A 25,791-nucleotide genomic window follows, 5' to 3' on the forward strand; every position below is an offset into this window, starting at 1 on the left:
TGTTTTCTCATCTGTAGCCTCTGCCTCTCCATCCTATGATAGCCTGGACCCCGACAGGTAACCACGTCATCAATAACAAAAGCAACGGGGGGCTCAGAGCCTTGGCCTCTAGACACCTGTGACTGTGGGCCATCAAGCCAATTTGATCCTTTCTGATGATCATTGCTGTCCTAAAATTGAATCAACATTTCTCTTTCAATCAAAGAACTCATTTTCACTTAACTTATTTTTAAAAATAATCTATCAGTCTCTGCCTTTACTTACGTCCTAACACCACCCAAGGCTTGGAGGTGGCAGTTATTAAATTGAAGTCAAAATAGACATGAAAGTAATCAAACGTACAATATCCATCCTGACTCCCTGGAGTCATAGGTGTGTGCGCATGTATGCGCGCGCGTGCACACACACACACACATACACACACACACACACACATACACAAACACACACATTCCCTACATGTATACACACCGTAGGCCCATAGGCACAATGTTTTTCAAAACACAAGGTGTCTAAGAACACACTGATCCTTCTGTACTGTAGAGCCTCTGCCCGGGAGCACTCCAGAGCCTGGGCCCCCTACAGCTGTTTATGTCTGTGCCCTCCCCCATGACAACACCCAGAGCTGTACCCAGCTCAGAACTAATTACATTGTCCTCTGTTCCTGTGTGCTTCACACCTTTCTGCCACCTTCACAGCTTTGCCCCGAGAGCCCATTACCTGGTCTTCTCTCTGTCACGCTGTTTCTGTTTACGTAAGACCCTGAAAGAACATGTAGTCACTGAATCTAGACCCACACAGCGCCTGCCCCGCTCCTGCCCCTTCTCTGTTTCCCTGTGGCAAACTGGACTTGTGCTGGACAGAATGTACCAAGCAACGGTCTACCAACTGACCGGGAACCCCAAACCCCGGCAGAAATATGTCCACATCATAGACACACACGTAATAGGGAAGCCAGGTCAGCAAGCACAAGGAGGAAGAGGCTGTGGTTTCCAGGCGCCTGGGTTTGAGTTAAGGTCTTTCTGTTGACATAAGATAAGTCAGACCCCATCAGGTTTTGTATTCCCTATCTGTAACACAGTAGCAGACAGAGTGGATAAGTCAACCAGGGCCGGCAGAATAGAGCTTTCTAGAAACACACACCATTTTCCTGTGATGGCAGCCATTCTATCCCTGATGACTAGCCAAGGTTATCTAATCATCGCATGATGTCCCCTGAGCAGCCACGAGTTCTGTTCTCCAGGATGACAAACATCAGGAAATCACAAGGGAAGGCAAGAGTGAAAGGCCGTTTATTGAATATTTAGGAAGCCAATGTATTTTCCGGTACCTTGTCTGCAACACTTAAGCCAATATCTGTGCCTTTAGGATTCTATTTGTATGGTAATTTAAAAAACAAGACTCAGGCACTCCCCTGAAATTGAAAACTGTATTAATTTTCTAGATGGTGAAATAATACCGTAATTAAATATTACTATGTCTCTTAAAATCTGGTGGCTCCTAGCAAAATGGGGTTTTCAAGCATGACTTAGGGTTTCCCACAAGTTCAGACTCTGGGGACAGTCTTTATTTTGAAGACATGAAAGAGACCATGAACTTAATCTCAACACAATGCAAGAAAAATTGATTTGTTAGAATCACCATAATTTTCTTGCATTTAAAATCTCTGTGCTTTCTGACCCAAAGTTTTCCCTCTCTACAAATCTTTGGGTAAAGACCCAGGGAGGAGCTGGTTTGTTTCACTGTTATGGACCTTTCTGAGTGCCATCTCTCGGTCCATTTATGGCTCTTATCCTTGCCCAAGTGTCTAAAAAAGAGACAATGATGGGTGATCCCATTACCCTTCCACTTTGGTACCCAAATATGTCCTCGTTATGACCCAACATGATGACCCTAACCATGGGAGAGAGCAGAGACCCCCAAAACTGACCTTCTATGGACTCTGTCTTGTCCAAAGACCTAGAAAGAGGAAGAAAGGGAGGCCCGTGGCCCTCGGCTGGAGGCCAACTCTTGAAGAGGCCTGTGCTGGGATTCCACCCAGACTCCCAACCACCCCAACTGAAGCTCAAGAGGTCCCCCTTGTGGGGACTCCCAAGAACAGCCCAGCCTGTGGTGTGTCTCCCCCAGTGCTGGGGTGGCTTCCAGTCGCCCCCTACATCTTTGAGAGCTCTATGAACCCAAGATGCCTCATGAAGACCTTCAATCTCCATGTTCTTATGATGGTCTTCAGCCTTCTAACTATTTCTGATAGATGAGAAGGTTCTTGGTCCTTTAGGAGAAGACCTGAGGGCCACCAGGTTCTCAAGTCTCCAAGAAGAATCCAGTTCTTTGAGGTGCTTGCCTTAGGTTTCTTCTTCAAGCACCCATCTCATAGTTCATCAGGAAGTCCACTATTTTCTCAGAGATATGTCCTGTTTCTTTCAGAATACACTACCATCTTGTGACACTCATGTCAAATTCCTTTTCTACAGAACAATGAAACGTGGGTCTTCTGCCAAGAGATCCAACAAGGATTTGTTGGTACAAAGGAGACTTCCAGACATAGATCTGTTCATCAAACACTGTTTCAGACCCTCACCCCACAGGGCAGACACAGTGTCCACCAAGCATGGCCATCCAGAACCACCAAGCGTTCAACCAACCGGCCCCCAACCACTCTATGTCCACAATGGAGGATGGTTTGGGGCAGGGGAGATTATGGACATCTAAAGACCAACCTAGAGATGTGGGAATGTGGTGCTGAGGAAGCAGAGGAAACCTTGTCTGTTAGATACTACATCTGGGTAGAGAGGGAAGAGCTCCTATCAATCACCAAGATGCCTGGGCTATTTTGAAACATCTGTGCTCTAGCTAGAATTTTTCAGTTTTCATCTGGGGGGAAGCCCCAGCCCAGAGCAGAGTAATTAGCATTACCATGGGGGCCCCAGAGAGGATTTTGATGGGAAGTTTTGTGCTGGAACATTCTTAAACAAACAAACAGAAAAACCTGGCGGATGGGCCAGCTGAGTGGGCCAAATCTTGTCTCCCCAAGCCCCCTCATTCCTTTCCCATCCCAGGAGTAGTGGGCTTCCTCTTCCTTCAGCAGGAAATGCTAAACTCGGACCTCGGGAAAGATGTCCCAGCGGCAAACCTCTCCCCTCGACAAAAAGCTTCCCACGCACAGGAGCTCATGACCGTGGAGCCACACCAATGGCAAAGCCAAACTACATCACGGATGCCTGGGTTCTGGGAGTGTATAGAAGGCAGGGAGGCCATTGGGGAGCCCTGCTGTTCCTTGTTAGCCTTCTCATGTGGGCCTTCCAAGACCCCTCTGCATTTTTATCTGGGAATCAACTGTTGCAGGTGTCCTATGCTTCCCGGGGTCCTCAGGGCAATTGTCCTCTCTGAGGTCACCCAGCAGAGAACACATTCCAAAAGGCCTGAGAAACTGCCAGGAGTGGGAACTGGGACATGCTCATTCTAGAACTTGCTATTTCTGAGTTTCCCAGGGTTGAAATGTACACACACACATACTCCCTAGGCACAGAGGCCTTGAATTCGATGGATTACAAGGCTTTAAGATATGGCCAAATGCAAGACACGTGAAATGGCTGAAGCCAAGCCAAGCACTGCAGAGGGGCCCAAAGGATCTGGGGCGTCCAATTTTGTCTTCGCTCTTCCGTGATTTGTTAGGTTTTCATGACATGCCAATCTAAGACCTTCTCTGGGGAGATCTACTGGACGATCTGGTGCCTGATGTATGATGATCTCATCCCAAAGCACATGTTTTCTGTAGCAGTGGTGAGGGCCGCTCCTCTGACAGCCAGTTTCTGGGGCTTTCTGAGCCTCATCAGCTAGCACATCCCAGTGTGCATAGAGAGGCCTCTGCTAATCAAGAGCTTATTGTTTGGGTGGGACCTGTGGTTGACACTTTGATTTAAAATGTGCTCAAGCCTTCCTCCAAGCCCAAGCGTTCCAGGTGAACTACCTCAGGCTGAGGGTCTGAAATAAACCAGAGATGTTCTAACTTTTTGTTTGTTTCCTTTTAAATCAAGTACTTTTTTTTTTTTTTTTTAAGCAAATCAGCATTTAAGAAGTGGAGGCAGGAGGATTAACAGTTCAAGGGCAACCTTGGCTACAAAATGTGTTCAAGGTCAGCCTGAGATACAAGATACCCTGCTTTAAAAACAAAACAAAAAAACAAAAAACAAAAACAAAAAGGAACCACAAAAAAAAGGAAGGAAAGAAGGAAAGAAAGGAGGGAGGGAAACCTGATTTATACACAGAGCACAGAGTTGGGCTGCAGGACCAGAGTCTGCATAGAAAACTAAACCTACTGGACCCATACTCCATTCCTTAGCTGGGGTTCTGTCCTATGCAATGGCCCATCCATCGCTGGGAGGTAACCAACCTAAACCTAAATGGATCTGTGGTTGTGAAACACACAGCACCCAACCCTGAAAGAAGCTGTTGTCTGCATTCTACTTCCTGGTTTTGATCATAGTTGGGTGTCTGAGTAGATGGGAACCCTCATAGTAGCTAGACAGAGAGTATACCAGAGCTCTACTATTTCTGCAACATTGTCTACAATTGTTCCCCCCCAAAAAAGGAAAGCTCAAAATACAAAAGCAAATACAAAAAAATACAAAAAAAAAAAAAAAAAAAAAAAAAAAAAAAAAAAAGCCTGTCTCTCACGGAACCCAGAGCTCACTAAATTTTTACTAGACTGGCTGGCCAATGAACTTGAGCCAACTTCCTGTCTCCGCCACTCTTCCCACCAGCTCTGGGTTAATGAAATACCTGGTCACATCTGGCTCTCCACATAGGTGCTGGAAATTCAAACTCAGATTTTTAAGTGCACTTAACTTGCTCAGCCCTCACTTTGGTCTTCTACTCTTGCTTCTCTGGGGATCAAGCAGCCAGAGCAGAAGAGGTCTCCACTCTCCTACACACGCACACACACACAAACACTCACACACACAGACACACACACACACACACACTCCTATCATCATCACCTCCCGTCCTCCCCATCTCAGGGCTGGGCATACAGGCTCTTCAGGCCTCCACTGCTTATCTGAAAAATGTTAATACCCTCGAGGTCCTAGGGCTGACTTTGGTGAGAAGCAGACAAGCACAGCGGATTCCATCCATGGGAAATATATACAGATGATGGCCATTCATAGTAGCCGTGCGATTGCCAGTTGCAGGCTCTGAGAAAAGGGGCGTGGTGGATGTGGAGAGCAAGCTTCCTTACATGGTGACTGAAGAGTCAGGGACTAGACAGAGATGACAGCTGTCTGGGACTGTGATCATTCTAAAGGCCGCCAAATCAGGTGCTTTAAAATACCAAATGGATGCATTAGGAATAGGATGCTTGGGTTTTGTTTGTTTGTTGAGGCAGAGTCTCTGTGGTCCAGGCTGGCCTTGAACCTGTGATGAGAAGTATATATGCCACTGTACGCAGCCCTGATTATTGTATTAGATATGTTTTATGCATTTTTAAAGTTGTCTAAATGAGTTTAATTCCTTAGTACCCATTTAAAAAAAAAAAAAAAAAAAGCCTAACTACGTGGTCAATTCCAAGCTACAAAGAGACCTGCCTCAAAAATAAAATTAAACAGAAAAAGATGAAAAATACCTAAAGAATTACAGCCAAGGTGTCCTCTGTCTTGCACAGGTATGTACATACCACAACTAAAAACTGGCTTGTTAATACACGTCTACCTACCCAACACTTAGGAGGCTTAAGAAAGTGGATTGTGAGTCTGGGCTCTTAGCATGTGTGAATTGGTACTACAAAAAAAAAAAAAAAAAAAAAAAAAAAAAAGAAGGAGGAGGAGAACAAGAAGAACAAGAACAAGAACAAGAAGAAGGAGAAAAGGAAAGAAAGAACGAAGAAAAAGCAAGCTTCTTTAAAAAATCAAGATCCTGTTACTGACAGAAGCTAAATCTCTCTACCACTCTGAATCTCTATATACTCAACTATAGGATGGGGAAGAGGATGGTCCTGAACTCCAAATGGCCATGCAGACTGCAAGGGGGCAGTCCCCAGCTATGGACAGGCAGAAGATGTGTCCGCCAGGGCTTTGGAGTGCCACACAGCATGACATAGATCTAACCTCCAACCAAGGCAGCTCCCAAGGAATGGGCTCTGTGGATGTGAGGACCTCAGGTCATCTCTAGAGCCCCACAGTCAGGAACTCAACAGCATCCACAGGCACAAACATACCCCATATGGTGTCTGTGCATGTGGTCTGTCCCTAGTGTTCTAGCTCCTGTTAACACATCGGGCCACGGCAGATCATATTTTCAGCTCTGGGAGTCTGGTCCGAGCAATTGGGTACTGTAAATTTAATTCTGTAGGTAATTTGAACGATGCTATCTAATTTCAAATGTCCCCCCTCTTATGCATGCAAAAGCAGCATAATTTTTAATTAGTGGGGTAAACAGTAAATACTGAATGGCGGTAAAGTGGACACCACTGTTAATTAAAAATCCATGGTTGATAAAAATCAATTTGGTCCTTGCATTTGGGTCCCTGCAAAGAGTTACATGACCCAGCCATGGCCCCATCTGCCAGTAGTGGTTCATCTAGTTAAGACTTTCCTGTGGGGAGAAGAAAAAACGGGGTGTAGAAAGAAAAGAAAATCGAGGTCTGTCCCAAAGCTGTGAAGGGGCAACATCGTGAGACTTTTTTTTTAACTATTAGTTGGGTTGGTGGTTGATTTTTTTTAACAACCTTTACATTGAGGTTATGGGAAACTAACATGGCTGGCCTCTGGGGCTTTCTTCACAAAGGCCTCCATTGTGCTGGGCTTTGTGCGTGTATTCGTGTTCTGAAGACAAAGAGGTCTGACTATATATTATAGTCTTCTAACATAATTAAATCCCAACTTCTCACAGAAAAATAACATAAATGAGAACACACTTAGAAGAAATAGCATCTGAAGCTCTGTGACAGAGCGTGACATCTCTTCTCCGTGCCTTCAGGGAGGGTGTGATGGCTTCCTTCCCACCAGAGACAGCATCTCTTCAAGGACCAGAGATTCATGGAGACAACAACTCTCTAATTTTCAGAGCCCGTGTGCTATTTCACTGTGAAATGTAAGCTTCATTTCCCAACCAGGCAAATAAGGCTGACCCCTCCGGATTCTTCTCTGCTCCCATCTGTCCACCAAATCAACACTTGGCGACAGGTTTCATTGACACCGGTGATGTTCAAATTAACCTGCAGAATTGAATCCAGAGAATCCAGCAGCTTCCGACCATGACTGTAGCTCAGAAGCGCCACAGTCTGCTCTGACTTGACAGCTTAGACAAGTCTGTGTCAGTTCGGGACTGGTGGGCTCAATGGGGATGCCCATGTACTGACCACAGTGATCTGGGTTCAGGTCATATGGATAATGTACCAGGTTAATTCTGAAAACCCCATCCCCTGCTTTCCCAAGTGACGGTATGCCCACATTAAGACACCTTGCCTCGGTTAGCTGTTTGGTTTCGTTTCTCCTACTTGTCTGACCATGATCAACAAATTGATTGATCTGTAGGACCAATGGCCACACTTGGATCTTTACTCTTCGCACGTGTTTCCTGCACTCTGTGTCTCCAAACCGGCTCCCACTTCCCTCACTGGTGACCCTGTGTCTCCAAATCACACTCACTGGTGACCCAGATAAGGAACAATCACCCTGTCAGACTTGAATCTGACAAACTGGACTCCAGTTCTGGCTTTTCTTAGTAAAGTGACACAGATTGCAGGACATACCATAAAACCACCTGGACCCTCCTAGATCCATGGTACCATTACCATCACCACCGACTACTCCACTCGGCCTTCTCAGTTAGCGAGAGGGTCCCCAGAGACTCTGCATGTGACTCCAGAATCCCAGGAACACAGCTTTCCTGAGAGACTGCTGGGCACAGAGAATGTGGGGTCCAAGTCTATCTATAGCAGATAGAGCTCTGAGGAGTAAAATGGGGTACCCCTGGCCTTCCCGCAGAGCCCAGCTGGGAACCTGTAAACCTGCAGTGGAGAAGGGATGGGAACATACCGTGGGAGAGTTTCTCTACCCCATCCGCAGCCTTCCCTGGAGGCCCTGGCTGGCCAAGGCTCTCTGAGCCCCTCCCGATCCACTTGGGCCCCAGGCTCAGTGGGAAGGGCTGGGTTGGCAAGCCTGATACTGTGGCTAGCAGTCAGGGTCAGAGGCCACTGTGAGGACAGTCACTGCTGTAAGACTTGGACGCTGCTCACACTAGCATCCTGCCATCTGGGCTCTATCAGTTGTCCTAAGTTGGAGATGACAGCCCTGAGGGGATTACAGCTCCTTATTTGAAGTCTTACTACTCAATTCTGAGCAGCAGCTAGGAGCTGTGGGGGAGCTGCCCCACACCCTTGCCAGCCTATCCTGGGGTCACCGGAAGAACCCGTATTGCTTAGTTCATCCTCAGACACCTCACTCCATGTGGCGCTGGTTCCTGGCCAGGCTTACGTAGGAGGGTCTGGTGGGATACGGTCTATGTGCTGCTCTCCTGTTAAGGTTCTTGTCTCCTGCCATGCACTCAGTGAACGCTGACTGGGTACTAACTGGGTTAGATGCTGGTCTGTGTCCCAGTACAGAGAAGGGGACAATGGCAAGTCTGCTGTATGCAGTCAACAAACATCTGGGTTTCTGGAGCCTAAGGTGGGCTATGAACCGCCCCCCCCCCAATACAGGGAGAGCAGCTGGGCCAGACAGTGCACATGGTGCCTGTGGGTCTCTGACCATGTTCTTTTTCCTTTACAGCTAGCACCACAGAAACAGCTGGGACTTCAAGAGGTGGCTGTCTACACAGGGAGCCCCAGTGTCAGCAGCCAGTGCCGAATGACATGCCCATCACTATAGTCCCACTCTCACACCTCACTGGACCTTGGATCTCAACTGGGTAAGTCTCTCTTAAGCTCCCAACTATACGCTGACCTCTGTGAAGTTGATACAATGCTCCTGGGTCCCGAAGGCTGCCTGACAGCCTTCCCTCTGGAAGTGGCATCTAGAGCTGGGAACTGTCAAGCATCAGGTCCAGCCAACAAGGATAAACTGAATCACACACACACACACACACACACACACACACGTGCACGCACACACATTCTCAGGCTTGCTTCTTGTGAGCTGGTACACTGGGCGCACAGTAGGGTGTGTGTGCTAAAGAGGAAAATGGGGATGTGTGTAATGTAGAAGTGTTTAACATGACACTGAACTGTGCTGTGAAGCAGAAACCCAGGGTATGACAATGAACGTCCTGGAGCGTTCCAGAAGATGGTGACATCTGGTTGAGAGAAGTCCCCATTCTGAGATCCACAGGAAGATGGGTCAAGCAGAGAGTACAACTGGTTTAAAGAACAGAGACAGGAAGTAACTGGGCAGAGAGAACCCAAGGTTCCCACCCAGTTCTAACCTTGTAGCCAAGTCCCTGCAGGGGCAGCTGAGACCCTCGTCTATGGTCACCTTGGATGGGAGCTGAGGGGGAGTGTGGCTTCTCTTGCTCCCCCCAACCTCAACCCCCCACCCTCATCTCCTTCTCAGCCCATTCCATTCTGGGGTCAAGGACTGAACTTTCCCTGTCCTCCACATGCCTCCTGAGCTCATGAAGAAATCTGCCTGCCAAACATCTGCTAGCGCTTTGGGTGCCGGGAGGGGGTGGGCGCTGGCTCTCCAAATTGTTCCTAGCACTTTTCCCAGGCTCTGGGCTGCAGCCCTACCTCATGCAGCCCAACTGGGACCTAGGCAGCTCCTAGCAGGGTCACTGAGGGCACAGAGAGGGAACGCTGTGTTGTCCGCTCCTGCCTGCAGTAACACTTCCAAAGCAGTTCTAAGAAATTTCTAGAACTTTCTTCCTAGAAATTCCCACTGTACTCTCCAAGTAGGCCTTGCTGCTTTCTGAGAGGCGTGTAGAAAGGGGTCAGTAGGTTCCGACTGTGGGATGCCTAAGGACAGCCATTTCATACTGCAGTCCTCCTCTGAGGTTCTCAAGTGTACAGGGTGACTTCCCTCACTGCAACCACCACCTGGCCTATTAGCCACTTACGATTCTTCTTTGGACCAACTTACTTTTATTTACTTAAACATATTCATGCATTTTTACAGCCTTATTGGGGTATAATTGGCAGGCAGTAAACAGTACACGTTTATAGTGTAATATAATTATTTTTAAAGGATGCCTAACACCGCTGTGGATGCGGAGAACAGCCACTCGCCATAAATAAGAAGTAACTGTGAGGAGACCCAGTGAAACAAAACCACATAATTGGGTTCTCTCTAGATTCACGGCCCATCTCAGCCTCAGCGTCTGCTCTCTCTGGGAGAAAGGGGAGCTGGGGCTTAAGACTCATTAGGTCTCGGCGGAGGCTTTCTCCTTCATGTTAGCAGAGAGCCTGAAGGAAAAATGAGAGCCATTTTTTGCTTGGATGATATCAACTTAAGTATGAAATCCATATTAAGATGGCAATCCAGGTGGGCACCAGGGAAAGGGGGAGTGCCCTCCCCAACAATGAGCCCTTGGGAATGTTTTCTATCCATGGCTGGGGCCAGGGGTCAGTTTGTTCCTTTCCTTCTGTACACCCCAGGACCTGTCTACACTGTTGACAGACAAGAGCCTGAGACCAGGTCAGCTGACCACCTCTCTCTCTGTCTCTTTGTGTCTCTCTGTCTCTGTCTCTGTGTGAGTATGTGTGTGTGTTTGTATATGAATTTCTGAGTTTGTATGAATGTGTGTGTGTTTGTGTATGAGTGTGTGAGTTTGTGTGAATGTGTGTATGAATGTGTGTGTGTGAGTGTGTATGTGTGTATGAGTGTGTGAGTTTGTGCATGTGAGTGAGTGTGTGTATGAGTGTGTGCGAGTGTATGAGTATATGAGTTTGTGTGAATGTGTGTATGAATGTGTGTGAGTGTATGTGAGTGTGTATGTGTGTATGAGTGTGTGAGTTTGTGCATGTGAGTGAGTGTGTGCATGAATGTGTGTGAGTGTATGAGTGTGTGTATGTGTGTGAGTATATATGTGAGTATGTATGAGTGTGTATGAGTGTGTGTGTATGAATGTGTGTGAATGTATGAGTGTGTGTGCATGAGTGTATGTGAGTGTGTGTATGAGTGTGTGTGTGTATGAGTGAGTGTGTGAGTGTGTGTGTGAGTTTATGTATGTGTATGAGTGTGTATGTGTATGTGTGTATGAGGGTATGTGTGTGGTATAGAGGTAAGTTGTCTTCCTCAATCATTCTCAATCTTAATTTTGACATACAGTGTCTCACTGGGACCTGGGACTCTCCAGCCTTAGCGATCCTCCTGTCTCTATCCCAGAGCTAGGATTGTAGGCACACACCACAATTGATTTTCACTGCATAGACAATGAAGTTGAAACTCGGGGGCATTACTGGATCCACTGAGCTATCTTTCTAGTCTTGTTTTGGTGCGGTCATTTCCACCCTACAGCAATGCAGGGTGGCTGGCACAGATCCCCCAGTAGCCTGCAACCCCTAGAGTATATGTTGTTGCACCCTGGAAACAGCTGGTTATTGGAGGAATGAACCAGGAAGAGGGGGCAGCTTGTCAGGGGGAGACACTTGGGAGATATCCCTCCGCTCAACTTCTCTGCCCTTCCCTCAGTAGGAAATACAGGTCAGAACCAGGGCCTGGCACTCAGTGGGGAAGAGAGTACGTACATCGAGTGGTAGACAGTGGCAAAAGCAAAAATAGTTAGGACCATCGGGATTGACCAGAAGGAGAACTGGAGAGCTTTCATGAAGATCACAAGATGGAGAAGTCTTCCCACCAACAACCTTCTGGGGAAACAGGCTACAGGGCCCAGGCTTGAGTGAAAACTCAGCTCAGAAAGGGGAGCACCCAGGTAGGTTTTCATTTCTCTGTTCAACACACATCTCCTCCCTGGCAGCTGCGAGGTCCGTCCAGGACCAGAATTCCTCACCCGCTCCTACACCTTCTACTCCAACCATCTCTTCCGAGCCTACCAGTTTTACTACAGGGACTCCTCCTGCCAGGACCCTACCCACTCACTGCTCATCAAGGGCAAGGTTCATTTGCGCCAGGCCTCCTGGGTCACCCAGGGTGCCACCGAGGCTGACTACCATCTGCACAAGGTGGGTATAGTCTTTCACAGCCACCATGCCCTGCTTGGCATTACCAGGCGCCTCAACCAGACGCAGGCTGGCCAGGACTGTATAGGACGGCTACCCCCGGGCCAGGTCTGGTTGCCAGAGACACTATATGAGCTGCTGAGCTCCCGGGTCCCAAGTGACTGCATGGTGGCACTAGGCTTCAGCATGCACGAACTCAGCCTGCTGCACCTGAAACGTCACATTCAACAGCAGCCTGGAATGGCACCTCATCTGGTCAAGGAGTTGTTCCTTGGGGATGTCCACACTGACTGGGCAGAGAGACAGCATTACCGTCCCACCGGCTACCAGAGATCCCTGCAAAGTGTTCTGGTGAGTATGGAGCCTTGGGATGATGCTCTGGTACCCAACCCAGCAGGTCCAATAGTTTGGTCCTGCTATGGGTCTGTCCCACTCCCCTAAGCCCTGGCCAGCTAACCTCAGGACATTAGCACATTCTGTTACCTCTGCCCGAGCCTTCTCATCTCAGCTTCTAAAAGGCTAGATTCATTTCATCAAGAACAACATAGTTTACCCTCCCTAGCCTAGTCATTCTCAGCATGCATCTCCTGGATTTGGTCTGCATGATTCTTGCAAGACCCCATACCTGTCCCCACAGGGCAAAATGGCTCAAGCAGGTTTCTCCTTGTTTGGTCCTGTTTAGCTGCTCCCTCTGTTCCCTACTCTGCATACTTTCCTAACACCCTGCATACCCTGCTGTCAGGGACCTTGCCTGTCTCCTCCTTCCAGGCACAAAGCACTTCTTCAAGGGAGTTCTGTGGCACTACCCAGCATGGGGATCTCACAACTGGATAAAGGCAGCATAGTGTTGGCACGTGCATTGAAAACACTGTTGGGGCTGTGGTATTCTCTTAGTGACATCCTTCAGGAGCCTAGGGGGACCAAAGCAACCCTATGACAGCCATACAATTTCAGCTGTAAGGAAGCACCATGCTGTCCCTAGACTTTAAAAGGATGGGGCTGTCAGTTTAAGAGTGGGATTGGTAGAGTTTTCAATGCCGAGACCCTCTCTGGTAGCTGGTAATGCCTGAGTATCCTCCTCAGAAAAACACTGAGAAAAATCTTTTTAAAATTTTAAGAGGCACCAGGCAGTGGTGATGCGGGCCTTTAAATCCAGCACTCGGGACAGAGGCAGGAGGATCTTTGGTTTGAGGCTAACCTGGTCTAGAGAGTGAGTTCTAGGACAGCCAAGGCTACACAGAGAAACTCGATCTCAAAGAAACCAAAGCAGGGGGGAGGGAAAAAAACAAAAGAAGAGGAGGGGAGGAGAGTGGGGAGGGAGAAGGTAGAGGAGAAAGAGGAGAAGGAAATGAAAGAAAACAAAACTAAAATATAAAATGGGAGCCGCTCCTGCTAAGATAGCTTTCAGAAATGAAGCTGTGACATCAGGTGACCGGGAACAGGAATTCTTTCTTCACTCCCAAGTCCAAGCAGTGTCTGGAACCCCGGGAGAGCACTGCTTATTCTGAGTGGAGATGAAGGCAGGTTAGGATTCTGGGTCAGGAGCTCCTGACCAGTGTAGCTCGAATTTCTTTCCTGGTAATCAGATTACAGCTCACATCTGTAACCTTAGCGCTTCGGAGACAGAGGCTGGGAGTTCTCAAAATCCAACAGAACAACAAAGCACAAACAAATGGACAGAGGGAGAATGAATTCAGCCATCTCTCAAGAGCTATCCAGCCATCATGAAGCATATATTGAGTGCCTACTGTGTACTGTACAAGGTTACAAAGCCAGCTGGGGCAACTTCTAATCCCCCATGGTAACTGCTTGTCAGAATCCCAGGGGGTGAGCATTAGTGAGAAGAATACAAACCCACCTGCCTTCCTTACACTTTCTAAGTGTCCCCAAAACCCAGGATCTGGAGGCAGAGAAGGAACACACTCCTGAGCAGAAAGAGACACTCAAGGTTCTTTCAAAATGAATCCCTTTCAACATTTGCCAATGCTTCTAGGCCTTAGTCCAGAGGAGGTGAGTTGATTACCAGCCCCCACCTCCTTTTTCCAAGAGACACAGTGAAGGCTGACCAGTTCCTCTCTCCTAGGAGGAACTCAGGGGCCACTAACCCTTCCCTTCCTGCCACCTGGCCAGTCCCGGTGGCCTCCACAAGCTGGAAAAGTGATTGAGAAACAAGACACATAGAAAGATGTCATTGAAGACCAGCGCCAGATGCAGAGACATTAAATTAAAGGTCTGCTCGGCAACCCCCCTCCTGGGGAGAGGGGGGGAAGATCGTTTGAGAAAAGGAAATGCTGCAGTCAAATCCCCAAATAGCGCCTCTGCTCTCGGGGGCCTGAGCCTTGCCCACGACCCAAACCAGATGGTAAACACTGAACATTTTTAGAAGTTAATTTAAAACCAATTTGATCCCCAAATTTATCGCCTGGATATAGAATACTAATCAATCAGCCTGTGCTCCACCACAGCCATCAAGGCAGGCATCACCTCTGGGGCTTAATTAGAAAGTGGTACGTGCTATAGGAGCAATGGCTTGGTGGAATGGGCCCACATCAGTGTGAAGTTGGCAAGTGTGAGACAGGGGGCTTTGTCTGTTAACACATAGGCCTCTGTTGAGGACACCCTAGAGATGTTCCATGGGGGACAGGAGCATTGTGCTGTGTTCTTTAACTGCCTCTGAACAGGAAATGCCTTCCCTGTCCCCTCACCCACCTGCTCTGTCCCAAATCACTTGTTCCAAATGACCAGTCAGCCCCTGCAATGTCCCTCTGCACAGGGATCATGCACATGTGAGGTCACGTATGTGTCCCCATGAGTGTGGCAGGAAAGAGCTACTCTGTATTATTCCAATGCTGTGCATTTGGCCCTGTCAATACACATTAGTGTGAGCACAGTTCAGAATGTAGGTTAAAAGGCCTAAATTAGAGGGAACTCTTATCAGCCAGCCTCCCAATTACCAACACTCTGGCTAACTGCCATTGCCTCCTCCGTCACAAACAAGTCTGTCACCATTTACCTGTGTTTCAAAGTGCCTTCCCGTCCTCCGGGTCAGAATCCCCCAAATAGCAGCTAAACCTGATGGTGCTCACTCGTTATCCGAGCCCTGCGGAAGCTGAGGCAGAAAGGACCATCTGGAGTTTGAACTCAGCCTCAACTACACAGCAAGGCTTCTCAAAATAATAATGAGAGACAATAAGAATAAGAATAATATCCAGAAATAAGACTTCATATAGGGTCATGTGCTACAGAAATAGAACTTCAGCCCCCTCGAAGGAACAGATATTAATAGTAAGAGCTTTGAAAGGGTAGCAATCCAAGAAAAAAAAAAAAAAAAAAAAAAAAAAAAAAGTCCTCCCTCTTGCCTTTCCTGCTCAGGCCTCGGTTCTGTTCCTCCAAGAACGTCGGCAAGAGGGTTGTCTGCCAGCTCTCGTGTCAGCACTGAGTAGTGACTGTCCCAGGACATCACGTTTTCAGAGAAGGCTCTGCACTGATTTCTGAAGAAGAAGTGAAGGGGTGGGGGAGATGGGATGCTCTGTCTGGTTCCTTTTCAGCCTCTACTAAACTTTTCCACTCCAGAATATAGACGGCCACTTCCACGCCATTCGATTTAGTATTTCTTGTTGATGGGAGTTTACTCACCTCAGCAAAGCCAAGCCAGGGCTGACTTAAAGTAATCAAAAGCCAGAAGGGAGAGGTCCTGCAAACCCCAGGCCTTCAGTGCAACTGGTTTTGTCTGCTGTGATGATGTTAGAGGCAGGGCATGGTGGTACGTGCTCTTAAATGCAGCACACCAGAGAGCTAGAAGAAGAATCAGGAGTATATGGCTAGCTTGAGCTACAAAGCAAGGTCAAGCAGAGGTCAGGGCCGGCAGGCCAGGAAGATGAGTCCTGTTGACGAGATGGGGTTCAACTAAGAGACTTTGCCGCACAATAAGGTGATACTTGATGAGAGGAAGACTCCCCTTGTCAACGTGAAGCCTCCACATGTGCCTGCACACATAGGAACATAAACCCTCACCCCCCCCCCACACACACATATGTCATACATAAAATCAATCATGCCTGCACTGGTGTCCTCTTTACGGAGGATGTGCAAACTGTAGTGCAGCTCTGTGACAGGTCCTGCAGGGATGTGTGCAACTGTAGACAACTGTGGCAGGCCACCCAGCCTCTGAGTTCCACTGTACTCTGTCGAACGGCTGCAGGAGGGGCTCAGCATAACCTCGGCAAACAACCTGGGCAAGGCGTCTTCTAAATCTGGGGCCCTATCCCACCTAGACTTCAGCAGGTTTCCTGTTCATTCAGAAAGTGTGTGTTTATGGAGAAACCTGGGGATTGGGGATGTCAGCACCTCAGCCTAGAGAGTTTTTGCCACTTCCTGTCCAGTGCAGAAGGGAAAGAGGGAGGGAAAGGCATATATGAGGAGGTGAAGGGACAGGTCTTGAGGCTGCTTTATAAACTTCAGGCCTTTGTTGGGTTCAGGCCTCCAGGGAAGAGGGTAACTTTACTAAGTCCAAGAACACTCATGACGTAAGTGGGTCTCACGTGCACCTGACCAGTCATGGGTCCCTAGACTGGGAGATCATTCCAGCTGACGCCTGTCTCTCCCTTCTGCCTGATCACTCTTTCAACTTTGGCAGCACCACACTCGTCCCTGCCGGGCTTGCAGTCTGATCGCCCACTCCGACGAGCACCACCCACCTGTGCTGCCATCCCGGCCAACCCTACCGCTGTGCCTCAGTGGCCACTGGGTCAGCGTGGACTGTGAAGCAAGGCCTGCGGTGCTGTTCCTCACACGGCACTTCAGCTTTGATGACCACAAACGCTCCTGGGAAGGGTACTACCACCATTTCTCAGACCCTGCCTGCCGCCAGCCTACCTTCACCGTGTTTGCAGCTGGCCACTACTCTAGAGGCACCCCATCCTCTAGAGTCCACGGAAGCACTGAGCTGATGTTTGAGGTTACACGGGCCCATGTGACCCCCATGGACCAGGTCACTACAGAAATACTCAACTTCTCCAGACCAAGCAGCTGCGGTGGCCCGGGAGTCTGGTCAGTAGGTACTGAGAGGGATGTCACTGCCACCAACGGGTGCCTGCCCTTGGGCATCAGGGTCCCACATGTAGAGTATGAACTGTTCAAGATAGAACAAGACCCCCACGGGCAAAGCCTGCTCTTCGTTGGACAGAGGCCCACAGATGGGTCCAGTCCTGACACTCCTGAGAAACGTCCTACCAGCTTCCAGGCCCCCCTGCTGCTCTGCAAGAGGCAGGCCCAAGGAGCCCCTAGGCCTTCAAGGCCTCCAATGCAGAGGCTCCCCATTGGGCGAGCACCATATCTTCCTGACATCTCTCTCCCAGTGGTACTCCTGACTCAAGGACTGGCCTTCTCTGAATGGCTATGATATCAGCCTTTAACTTCCGGGTGGCCCCTTGAACACTGTGTGGTCCTCCTACAGATAGATACCCACCTGGCTCTGTGTTGTCAGAGCATTATGGGGGAAACACAGCTCTTTTCCATTGCTCTGTCTTGGATGAACATATGGCTCTGCCACCTCTAGTCTAGCCTATAATCCCACAGGGCTCAAAAGCACTAGCAAAGCCCGGGGTGCAGGCCACAGACACGGATATGGCTGTTAAACGCTGTTTCTAAAACCCTACTGCTAGTTTTAATCCCGTCGTTGTGGTTGGTGTCACTCTCCTGGCCCTTCCTCGCCTTGGGTACTGAGACCTAGAGAGCATCCTATGAGGTACCCAAAGTGCTTTCTGCCGCTTGGCCAGGTTCCGGATTGCGGTGTAGAGATCATTAATTTGAATTTAGCAATACAAACTCAGCCAGGGCATGAATTAAAGATGCCACTTGGGTCTTTCAGTACCTCTCGATCTCTGGCAAAGGGCTTGTCTCTCTGGGGCCAGCCAGCTTTCTCGGGGTTCTGCCTGTTGGCATCTTTAGGCATCTGGCTTTGCTTCTGTAAGTCAGACCCTAAGCTGGTAACACGGCACATGGATAAATCCGGTCCTCCAGGGCCACAGAGCATGGAAAGAGGGCTTGATCTGAGCTGATACCTTGGCCTCTCCCCGCAGGCTGAGGCCTCGAAGTCTCCCTCGCCCACGCTTAGCGCTCACAGGCTTAGGGCTAGCCAAGCGGGGCATGGTCCACGGAGGAAAGTGCATTTCTGCCTTTGGAAACTAATTAATACTGATGATAGCTGCAGCACAATGTGCCCTGTAATTAGCCCCGCATCTTCTTCCAGAATCTGCTGCTGTCAACAGACAGGAGGAACACAGCAAGCATCTTCCGGACTGCCCCAGCGGGAGGTCAGGGCCACAAAGGCTGCCTAGCAACATCTGGAGGCAGGACCCAGTAAGCCTGGCCTCCCAAAGTCCCCACACTGCAATACTAATATGTCGAGTTCTCATCCACTCAGGGGGCTGTCATCACGGTGGGGACCCTGCTCGTAGGTTTAGGCCTCATCTGCACACTGCGAGATTAACTGGTGTCCTAGTGGGCTCAAGGGTTTTCAGGACTGTGAGACACTTGTTCCCAGCCCCTCTGCCTCCTCCCACCCATGTCTCTTATCACAGATCTTGAACAATCCTATATGAGGCTAATGATGCATGCAGAGGAAAGCCCTTGGCCTCTCCGAGACTAGAGTTCAATCAGACCCAAGGAGACTGCTCTAACTTATTATCCATTCTTCTTGAGGAAAAAAAAAAAAAGGCACCAAGTTAATATTCTCTGCGGGTCTCAGACAGCTACGAGTGTTCCTGGCATATTTACCAAAGTACAAGAAATAATTAGATTATTTACAGTCTTGGACTACATGGCAGTGGGGAGGGAGGTTATCCCTGTGAGGATGGCAGTAGGTGTCGAGGACACAGCCACGGCTGAGCGAGCCTCTATCTGAGGCTTGAAGCAACCATGCCGACATTCATCATCAAATTTAAATCTTTTAATAAAGTTAAACAGCCTGAAAAATGTTCTCACTGGTTATTAAAGTCAACCAACGGGACTATAGTTCCAAAGAAAAGACACGTGGGAGAGAAGAACAAAGCAGAGGTGAGGCCCAGCCTGCTATGCCCTCCCAATGCCTGCCCCCTCACCCCTCCTTTGTGTCTCCTGTGCTCGGAGCTGCTGCTCAGGCTCTCCGCAGAGTTCAGTCACAGCTCCCCCACACCCCAGCTGCATCTGCCTCTGTTTCTTGATTAAGGGGGGTGGGGTGGGGGCTGGCTGGCTGGAGAGGTTTGCTACACGTTCTCCCTTAAGCTCTTCCTTCCATTCATGTCTCAGACTGAACATCATCTCCAGAAGACCAGCATTAGTGCCCCCCCAAAAACCCATCACCCCTTTCTCTCCTCTATCTGCCACTGTCATATGTTGATCAGTGTTAGAAAAGCTTTCAGTGCATTTACGTCTATTCTCTAGAGAATGTAAACCCAGCCCGACATCTCCCTGTGGGGTTGGGAGTACCTCGTGCCTAGTGGAGAGAGCCTCAGAACCAACATGACTCTTGAGGGTACAGAGACTGGGAAAAGCCAAAGGCCACTTGTGGCCTCCCTGGGCAGGGAAAATCGAAGCAGTTTCTCTGGAGCTTCCACATGGAGACATGGGAGCAGATAGAGGGGGTTGGCATGAGGTTTCAGGATAAGCAAAGGCATGGGTCAGCTGGATCCAGAGGTCAGAGGTTTCTAGGGGGGAAATATAAGGGGTCTGTTGCTGTAATGGGGAAGGAAGGTCATTTGAAATGTCTCAGCAGGTCCTGAGCCACCGGATTAGGTGAATCAGAGGGTGTTTTTGCACTGGGCTGCATTAGCTATGCCCACTATGGAGGTACCCGACTGAAAAAAAAATGTCTCTTTCAGCGAGGAGAGGAGCGGTGGGCATAGGCCAGAGACTCAGAACCCCCAGGCCCTGCCACCCTGGCAGAGAGAGACCCAGGAGCATTCTCCTTGGCAGAAGGGAAGAGCCTAGTCTTGGCTGTGAGCAAAACAAAATAAAATTAATGTTCTCCACTGTATGTGCAGTCACGTTGAAAGGGCGGCAAAGCTCGTGCGGTTGATAATTTCACAGTGCAAGTCCCAGGAGAGCAAAAGAGCTTTTTTTTTTCTTTTTAATAAAAAGTTTAGATTGTACACAGCTCTCGGAGGCCCATTAGCTACCAGACTCTGCCTAGCAGAAGACGTTGTTTCTTTGCTTTTCTCTAAGCGAATGTGTTTAATCTCCCAGCGGTACCACCCAGCCGAGAAGCAGCGTGTGCTGCTGACGCGCGGCCTCTCGGTGTGTCCTCTCCTGGGAGCCAGGGTGACTCAGGCGCTGGCTGGAGCCTCTGACGCAGGTGGAATTGCATTAGGGCCCTAGCAGGGGCCGGTGCAGGGCCATTAGTCACTGATGAGGGCTGAAGGCAGGGGTTATTCCCACTTACAGAGGTGGGTTTTGGGTGGCAGACATCCACCTGCCGTCTGCTCAGGTGACTACCTGAAGAGATGGAAGACCCACTTCCACAAAGGACAGAAACCATCCTTCCACACTGGGGAACTTTCCTACCGTCCAGACAGCCAGTTCTGTGGCCACCCCTGTTTCCCCCACCGCGTTCAGCCCACACCTTCCGGCTCCTCCAGCCCCTGCCCAGTTGGGTGTTCGCCCCCTACATCTCCATCATCAACAACATCCTGTTTATTCACAGCCGAGCTACAGAACAGCAGACCTCCCGTCAGGGTCCCTGCTGGGCCTCCGGTGTGCAGTGTCACCTGGCCCTGCAGGCGGGAGCTTGCCAAACCCAGACTGAAAGGGTAAATGCGGTGTCCAGTCTGGATGCTCAGGATGTAGCTATTAAGTATCCACGCCTCTATCTAGGCCTCTCCACACGCTGGCTTCAAGAAGTCTTCATACTTCTTTTTCACAAAGAATGGACAGAGCCAAACCCAGACATGGTGTCACACTTGGCTCTCTTGAGGTAGTTGTTTTTAGAGCATTGAGGGTAATTCCTGCCTCAGATCGAGAGGCCACGGGATCTGGCACTGTCTCAGGCACTCCAAGGGACTGAGAGGCCCTGAGCCCTATGAAGGAGCCATAGGTCCAACAAGCCTCCTAACTGGCCCTGAAGCCCCGCCCCACAGCAGGTGACTGGCAGAGGGCCATCCAGTCCCCAGTTAGAAAATGACCTACAAAGCACTTACCAACTATGTGCAGACCTGTTGAAGAGGGCCTCCTCCTAGTGTGTGGCACTTCCTAGGGGCATTTAGTAATCAATACTTTTGTCCTGGGGTATCTTTTTAATCTCTTAGCTGAAGGGGGAAAATAACAAGCAAAGGAGGCCTTGTTTGTTAAAAGAAATGCAAGGCACCTCAGGAGGAAGTCCGGCTCTCTGACTCTGAGCTGAAGAGAGTCGTGGCCATGTTTCTCTCCCTCCATAAAAACAGAGAAGAGACTGTGGCCAGCAAGGTGGGATTGAGACTGTGCCTGGGATAGTCCCCCCCCCCCCCCCACAGTAGGCCCTGGAGAGTTGAGTTCCTAGGTGGTCAGGGTGAGGCCCAGGAGCAAACTCATGTGTCACAGGTCTGGCTTAGAGATCTGGCTGCCTGCCCATCACTAGGCACAGGGCACCTTTGCAGTGCTTCTACCTGTGGAAAAGGAGCTGCACCCACTAGAGCCAGAGAACCAAACATTCAATACTTTGGATTCAGTGACAACCAGGAACAGAATAAATATCATGCTGAAAAACACACGGGCTGTGACTAAAACCCTAGTGTTAGAAGGTGCTCCACATCCTGCTGTTCATGGCTTCCGTAGGGGAAATGAGCAAGAGCATGCAGCCAGGTAGCAGGTAGAAGATTTTAACCCTTTAAATATGCACAGGTCTGCTAGACCACACAAAACTTCGTGTTTGACCCTAAGCACCACATAAAACAGGGGAAAACAAAAAACCCACTGCCTTTCCCAGTTCCTTTGGCAGGAAAAAACAAATGAACATGTAACAGTAACAAAGAACAATTATATCCCTAGAGGAAAAATGATATACATCTGCTAAGAGGAGGGGCAGGAGTTCAAGGCCAGCCTCAACCTTGCAGTAAATTGGATATTAACTTGGATCACAGGAGATGCTATCTCTATAAATAATTCCAAAACACTAAACACACACACACAACTCAAATGTATATACTATAGCTAATGATGTGTGTGTGTGTGTGTGTGTGTGTGTGTGTGTGTGAGAGAGAGAGAGAGAGAGAGAGAGAGAGAGAGAGAGAGAGAGACTGTTCAAGAAGCAGTTGCCATTCACAAATACAAAGTGGGAAAGAAATCTTGAAAATTATAATACGTAGGAGGCAGAGGCAGGTGGATATCTGAGTAGGAGACCAATCTGGTCTATACAGAGGGATCCAGGCCAGCCATGGTTATATTGTGAGACTTTTCTCAAAAAAAAAAAAAAAAAAAAAAAAAAAAAAAAAAAAGCAGAAAAGTCAAAAGATTGTAAATTAGAGTTGAAAAGTTCCTCAGAAATAAACAGCAGAATTTGGGGTGACATATTTTTAAGGGGACCATTAGAAAGAAATGATATCTTCAAAATCCCCACAGGAAGTTTTATACCTAGTACAACTATCCAATCAAGTGTGAGGACAGAATGGGACAGTTCCCTGTATTTTTCTCAGAAAAATTATGTCCTACATATGCCTTTCAAAAAGACCTGGTAAGGGATGTGCTTTTACAAAAGGAGTAAAAGAAGAAAGACCTAGCTATTCCACTCCTTGGCACTTACCCAAAGAACTTCATATTGTGTGTTGGGAAAATTTGCACATCCATATTTACTGCTGTATTATTTACTATACAAAAATTAACTAATTAATTAATTAAATAGTTTTAAAATGTCATCAACTTACATGTTCATCGACAGATGAATAGATAATAAAAACATGGTGTATATATGCAGTGGAATATTGTTCAGCTGTAAAGAAAAATGAAATTGTGAAGTCTACAGGAAAATGAATGGACCTAGAAAGCTCATTAACCAAGGTGAAAGAAATGTATGGTCTCCCTCTTATGCAAATCCTAACCTAAATTGTATATATGTTTATATGTAAATGGGTACAAGTATGGAAATACTTCAAAAATTAGAAAGGAGACCAAGGGGCTAATAACAAGAGATGAGAAAGGACAGAGTATAAAAAATGGACACATGTGTTCTGATAGACAATATAAGCTATTTTTTTCTCATCTCAATTCAGTTAATACACTCGTGTGTGTGTGTGTGTGTGTGTGTGTGTGTGTGTGCACGTGCATGTGTTGCATAAATGAATAAAAATGTAATTGATATTGGAAGTGTAAAACCCCAAGTGAAGCTCCTGGCTTCAGAATGGCTGTGATAATTGTCCAGAAATTCGCTAAGAAGCATGGAGCTTGGGAAAATGTTTGAGAGGATTCCTTAGACCTACTGGGCACTGTTTTCATTTAGTCGATTAGAATAAAGCCATTTTATTTTTCAAAAAATACAGTAAGGAAATATTAAATAAGTTAGAAAAGGAGAATGAAGAGAAGACCTAAAAAAGAAGAAATCCAAATAGAAAGAAAGCAAAGGAGATTTACTAATGACAGCAAACGAGGTGCATGGGGTGTCAGCACACATGAGGTCTGGAGCAGGTCCTCCAAAGACGTCTGGGAAAACCAGTGTGCATGAGTGCAGAGACTTACCTGTCAGGGTTTGGTGTCAAACTCCTTAGATAGTAAAACCTAAGCCAGAAAGATTCAGCTACTCCAGTGAAAACCATAGGTTATGAATAGAAGGTTGATTCCCAGCATAGCTCTCAACAGTACTGTGTATGTTCAGTCATAGAACAGGACCCTGATACAGCCAAACTCCATGGCATAATTCTTTGAAAGGGGAAGGAAAGCTGTGCTTGGGACATGGTTGAGAGACGATCCAACTCTTTACCTTTCATAAGGGGAAAAATAAAATCAAACAACAATATCTGAGTTCAAGAGCCATTCATATATGTGTGATGTTTGGAACTGGAAGGGCTCATCAGGAGCAAGTGCTTCCTGTTCTAAGGGGTATGGATGTCCAGGGTGATACTGCCTGATGATTTTCACTGCATAGTCATCGGGTAGCTTCAGCTTTCTATCATTATTATTATTATTTATACAAAAGGCCTTGGCATAAATAAAACAAAGCCACTCACATTTGTGTCTATCCACATGTGTGTATATCGTCCAGCTTGATTCTAATGATGTAAAGGGTGGAGCCTGATGAGAGGGATTTCAAATGCTTTGATGAAGAAAGACAGTAGACTCGTGGTTTGCAGAGAAACCATCACTAACAGAATATAACACCGGACAATGCGGCTCAGCCTCCACCGAGTCTATGGGAAACACAGGAGGAAGGAAAAATGGGCTAACAACCAGGACCTGGCCTTGAGCCATCAACCCTTCCTCACATGTTCGCTGGCTCAAAATTGGTGGGTGGTTTTATCATTACTAATGGAAACTATTTCCCCTGGTCAGGAGCCACACTTCAGAGCAGCCACATGATGGCGGGGAAGGTGGAGGCACAGTGGGACTTGGCTATGAAAAGCCTCCTGCCTTCCTACACATTTTCTTAACGTTTTTTTGAAGTAGCAGAGAGGTCCATTTTTCAAAAGGTCTCTAGCATGTATTTTGTGTTTCTCCAAGTTTTTACTCTTTCTTTTCTTCTTTTAAGTGATTTTAGTGGACAAACATTGCTAAGAAAACACAAACAGAAGTTCTACTTGAAAAAGAAAAGCTTGGATTGTAAGTGCAATTCTGGGGTGTTTTCAGTGTCTGATGGCACCCTACTCCCATTATAGCACCCAGCAGGTTCAGAGATGGCAGCTTCATCCCCTAATGCATTAACAAAGACCCCAACAGTTGGTGGTTACTTCTACAGGATAGCTCCACAGCCCCAGCTCCCATCCTGACCTCCAGGAACACCCCCCACCCCATTCTTCATCTCTCCACCAGGAGCAAGGATATGATTTTGCTTTTGATTTGCAATCGTACTGAACATCATGGGGGGAAAACCCACAAAGACTCAGGTGACACAAGCAAGTTTGGGCCAGTGCAGTCACTGAGTTAATGGGTTCAGGCAGAGGTCAGAGCACTCACTGTTGACCCTAGGGGTCATCCTCCCGAGACACACACACACACACACACACACACACGCACGCACGCACGCACGCACGCACGCACGCACGCACGCACGCACACACACAACTTCTATGCCCTTGAATGAAGTCTTTAAGAATAGGGGACAGCCCTTTCTGCATTTTCTTCTTCTCTGTCAGCTAGTGTATCCTTTGTAAAAGGCTATTCTCCCTCCCTTGGGTAGCCTTCAGTCAGAGTCTATTCACATGCATAGTAGCTCACCCCAGGCAAATAAAAGCCAAAGAAAACCAAGATACCACTTGCACAGTGAAGCATGTGCACAGCTGTATGAACCTGTGTCCTTCCTCATCCACACGTGTGTCTGACAGGTATGAATCCGCCTGCCTGGTAGGAAACTGCCATTGTTGGGTTTGGACACTTTTCAAATGGGCAAATGCCAGTGTGAGGGGATGACCAGTGATGAGGAAGCGACCCAGAAGGACTAAGAAAGCAGTGCTGTCCTGAAGGCAGTGGAACCGGCTACCTAACTTCAAAACACAAGACTTCCCTTGTCTGTCTGCCTTCTATGGGCT

The 25,791-nt window shown here is 48.0% G+C and overlaps 1 protein-coding gene across 1 annotated transcript in view; it reads left to right on the forward strand.

Annotated features, from left to right (window-relative positions):
* Positions 1–17,510, forward strand: part of APCDD1L (APC down-regulated 1 like) — a gene marked incomplete at its 3' end in the record, with an annotated part of 50,915 nt that extends 33,405 nt beyond the window's left edge. Inside the window, exons 3-5 of the mRNA XM_080925532.1 lie at positions 8,766–8,904; positions 11,908–12,460; positions 16,746–17,510. Coding sequence (XP_080781658.1) covers positions 8,766–8,904; positions 11,908–12,460; positions 16,746–17,510 — 1,457 coding nt within the window. The remainder of the gene's footprint in view (positions 1–8,765; positions 8,905–11,907; positions 12,461–16,745) is intronic.
* Between the last annotated feature and the right edge of the window lie 8,281 nt (positions 17,511–25,791).

This window comes from Micromys minutus (genome assembly GCF_963924665.1).
Source record: "Micromys minutus genome assembly, chromosome: 11".
In the NCBI taxonomy this organism is placed as follows: domain Eukaryota; kingdom Metazoa; phylum Chordata; class Mammalia; order Rodentia; family Muridae; genus Micromys; species Micromys minutus.